The sequence below is a fragment of the Dendroctonus ponderosae genome, unplaced genomic scaffold (assembly GCF_020466585.1).
Source record: "Dendroctonus ponderosae isolate FM_Combo_2020 unplaced genomic scaffold, Dpon_F_20191213v2 Dpon_F_20191213_4, whole genome shotgun sequence".
In the NCBI taxonomy this organism is placed as follows: domain Eukaryota; kingdom Metazoa; phylum Arthropoda; class Insecta; order Coleoptera; family Curculionidae; genus Dendroctonus; species Dendroctonus ponderosae.
In genome coordinates this window covers 2,160,990-2,164,574 of record NW_026018611.1, presented here as the reverse complement: position 1 = coordinate 2,164,574, position 3,585 = coordinate 2,160,990, and the positions used below count along the sequence as shown (strand labels likewise).

General features: G+C 37.5%; 1 protein-coding gene across 2 annotated transcripts in view; it reads right to left on the bottom strand.

Moving 5' to 3' along the window:
• Positions 1-3,585, bottom strand: part of LOC109542917 (limbic system-associated membrane protein) — a 61,170-nt gene that overhangs the window by 2,375 nt on the left and 55,210 nt on the right. For both annotated transcript variants that reach the window (XM_048665929.1, XM_048665930.1), the window contains exons 7-8: positions 2,091-2,265; positions 1,840-2,030 (exon numbers count right to left, since the gene is read on the bottom strand). In XM_048665929.1, coding sequence (XP_048521886.1) covers positions 1,840-2,030; positions 2,091-2,265 — 366 coding nt within the window. The remainder of the gene's footprint in view (positions 1-1,839; positions 2,031-2,090; positions 2,266-3,585) is intronic.

The following is a 3,585-nucleotide window of genomic DNA, read 5'->3' as shown; positions in this document are numbered from 1 at the left end:
AAACTAATCAAATAAGAACTTTAAGTGGCTATAACTTGATTAATTTAAATACAACCCCATATTTTTTAGCTTACCAGGAAATGCAATTTTTAATTTCCTATCGAATGGTACTAGGATGTTTATAACTAAGTTTTTGCCGTTTTACAAAATACACCAAATAATGGTTCTGTTCACCATTTGGTGATGTTTAATTTAAGGTTCCAATGTATAATAAAAAATATAAAATATGGGGTTGTATTTAAATTAATCAAGTTAGAGCCACTTAAAGTTCTTATTTGATTAGTTTAAATTTGTGGACACCCTGTATAACATGGTAAGTTTATTATCATTGGGATATAAAATATTATATCTTGTTATACTTCACTATAAATTAGGCTTACATAACTTAAATACTTCTAAAGTATTTGACACGTGGAAATTATATTAGATTTTGATTAAATTCATATTATTTAAAAAAACCTTAATATTTAGGTATTATAAACCTTATTAAAACAGACACTTATTTTGTTCAGCGAATCCAAAAATGCAATAATATACAGGACATTCCATTAAAAAAAAACGCAACTTTGATACCTTTAGAGCCTTTGGGACACCCTACCCTGTACATTATAAAAATATTTTTTATAATTTATTAAAATTTTTTTCGAAATATCAAGAAGTTATTAACAGTTGAAGATTGAATTTCAACTTTGTTATTAAGCATTATTTTGAAAAGGTCCCACGGTTGATTGGCGGTCTATTGGCATACTTAAGCATTCGAAAAGGAAAATCACGATCTTTTTGGTCAAGTGACCAACTTTTTTTGTATTAAAAAAGTTCTCTTCTGCAATTTTTTGATGAGATGTCAAAGCGGAAATAATTTTTTTGTCATTAACAGATGGTTACATGTGGATAGCCCTTGCCAATAATAACAAAAATTTGTACAAACTGTTCAGTTCTTCCGCAGAACTGAACGGGTTCAGATGAGAACAGTGTAAGCGTTCAAGCAAACCACTTCTGAAGATGCAAGCCACTGGTGCTTGCGAAACGTCAAGAAGAAATTCTACCTAGTGTTCTGATCTAGTTTTTTGCAAATATCTGAATTTTTAATAACATTAAATTTTTTTCTGTTCTCCCAAGACACCCCCAGATAACACCTCCAGAGGAATGACGCCAATTTTGAATCACCCTATATGCACTTTACGATCTGACTAGACAGCCCCAAAGCGATTTGCGGGATCATTTTCCGTATGCGCGACCCTTCTTAATGGTTTCGGCTTCCGTTATGACTTACCTGAAGCTGTTTTCCATATTTTCCTACTATCGGTTATAACTTTTATCGGGCATGACGTTTTGAGGCCCTCTAGGCATTTGGAACTTGGCCGAAGTGCAACGTGCGATTTTCATTTAAGTGTGCTAAAGTGTCTGGTTGTTCTTATTCCGCGCTTATATTTAAAATAATGTATTTCATCCCGGCAATTAATCACTAGGATTGGCTCGACCGGGAAAGCGCTGGGCACACAAAGATACCTCAGAGTTTCTTTTTTCCAGCAGGTTCCATTGGAATATTTTCCCGAACAGAAAGAACGTGATATATTGTGAAGCGGAACGGGGATTAATCTCTTTAATATAAATCTCGCTTTTTAGTAACTTATATATATATATATATATCTTTCTTAATTCCAACGGCGACGTCGGCCTCGTCCAACACAAAAGACACACAGCATAATTAGTTTTTCCAGATGAAAAATATTCGGCCAGAGTATAAGACAGATTGGAATGCCAGTGACGCGACTGGCGTTTTTTTGTTAGAGGCAATTAATGAGAAACGACTTGAACTGCTTGGCTGCAGCGACTTACCCCCCTTTGTGGCACGTTCTTCAGGCTCTGATGGTGTACAGGTTGGGGCTGGCTGTCGCTTTCGGGCAGTTTCCTGTAAAGCAGCTTGTACTCTTGAATGGGGCTCAGCGACTCAACCTGCCAGCTGATGTTGTAGTTCTCCTTCCACTGGCTGACCAGCGGACTGACGAACTTGACCGGATGGGGCTTGGCTGCATAATTATTGCCAAAAATTAACCCCGGACATTGTCAGATCCGATCGAAAGTCTCACCGGTTAATTCGATCCTCTTCCTCGTTTTGCCGAGCTGATTGTCGGCGACGCAAGTGTAGTTTCCCAAGTCGTCTGAGGTCACTTTCCGAATTACGAGCGTGTGTCGGGATCCTCTCGATTCCATTATCCTTTGTTCGGTAGTGTCCAGCTGCATAGTGTTTCTGTACCACAAAACCTGCAACGTAAAAGACGGGAATTGATCAGGTTGTCCCCATCATACATGTAGTTATAGCCAGGGGCAGATCCAGCTTTAAAGTCAGGTGGGGGGGGGGGGGTGGTTATGCAGAAAAAATACAGTTTTATGTTATCTATAAAATTAGAAAAATGATCGTTGTTTTGTGCAAGGGTGGCGCAAGATTATTGCAATATTTCATGTTTTCCGTTCCGTTTTGCATGTTTCTCGGAAGCAAAATGAGCAAGAACGCTCGTTTTTACATCATTCCAGCGATAACTAAATGGCCTTTTTAGAAAGTGAACCATCAATAAGAAAATGTTGGCAGTTTTCTCAAAAAATGCTTGAATTCAAGAAGTTTTAAGTTTGCGTGGTTTTTTTTTGAGTTGCAAAATCCACTTGAACATGATGCTGCTTTTTTCGAAGTTTCTCAAGAACCATTCGAGCCACAGAATTCGTTTGACATCGTTGGATAGACAATTGAAAACTTGATTCAGTCGTAACAACGTGAGTGAGGAAATTTGAGTAGTTTTGACACAGCAAGCGAAATTTGAATATCAGACACTTAGGTGCAAGATTATGCGAAAATTTCATGTTTTCCGTCCCGTTTTTGTTCATATCTCGGAGGCAAAATGAGCAAGAACGCTCATGTGTACATCATTCTAGACAGAAATAAATGGCCTTTTTAGAAAGTGAACCATGGATGGGGAAATGTTGGCAGTTTTCTCAAAAAATGTTTGAATTTAAGAAGTTTTAGATTTGCGTGATATTTTTAGAGATGCAAAATCCACTTGAACATGACGCTGCTTTTTTCGAAGTTTCTCAAGAACTATTCGAGCCACAGAATTCGTTTTGGCATCGTTGGATAGAGAATTGAAAACTCGATTCAGTCGTGACAACGCGAGTGAGAAAATTCGAGTGGTTTTGACCCAGAAAGCGAAATTTGATTATAAAACACTTAGGTTCAAGATTATGCCAAAATTTCATGCTTTCCGTTCCGTTTTTGCTCATATCTCGGAGGCAAAATGAGCAAGAACGCTCATGTGCACATAATGCTAGACAGAAATAAATGGCCTTTTCAGAAAGTGAATCATGGATGGGGAAATGTTGGCAGTTTTCTCAAAAAATGCTTGAATTCAAGAAGTTTTAGATGTGTGTGGTTTTTTCTGAGTTGCAAAATCCACTTGAACTTGACGCTGCTTTTTTCGAAGTTTCTCAAGAACCATTAGAGCCACAGAATTCGTTTTGGCATCGTTGGATAGAGAATTGAAAACTCGATTCAGTCGTAACAACGTGAGTGAGGAAATTCGAGTAGTTTTGACC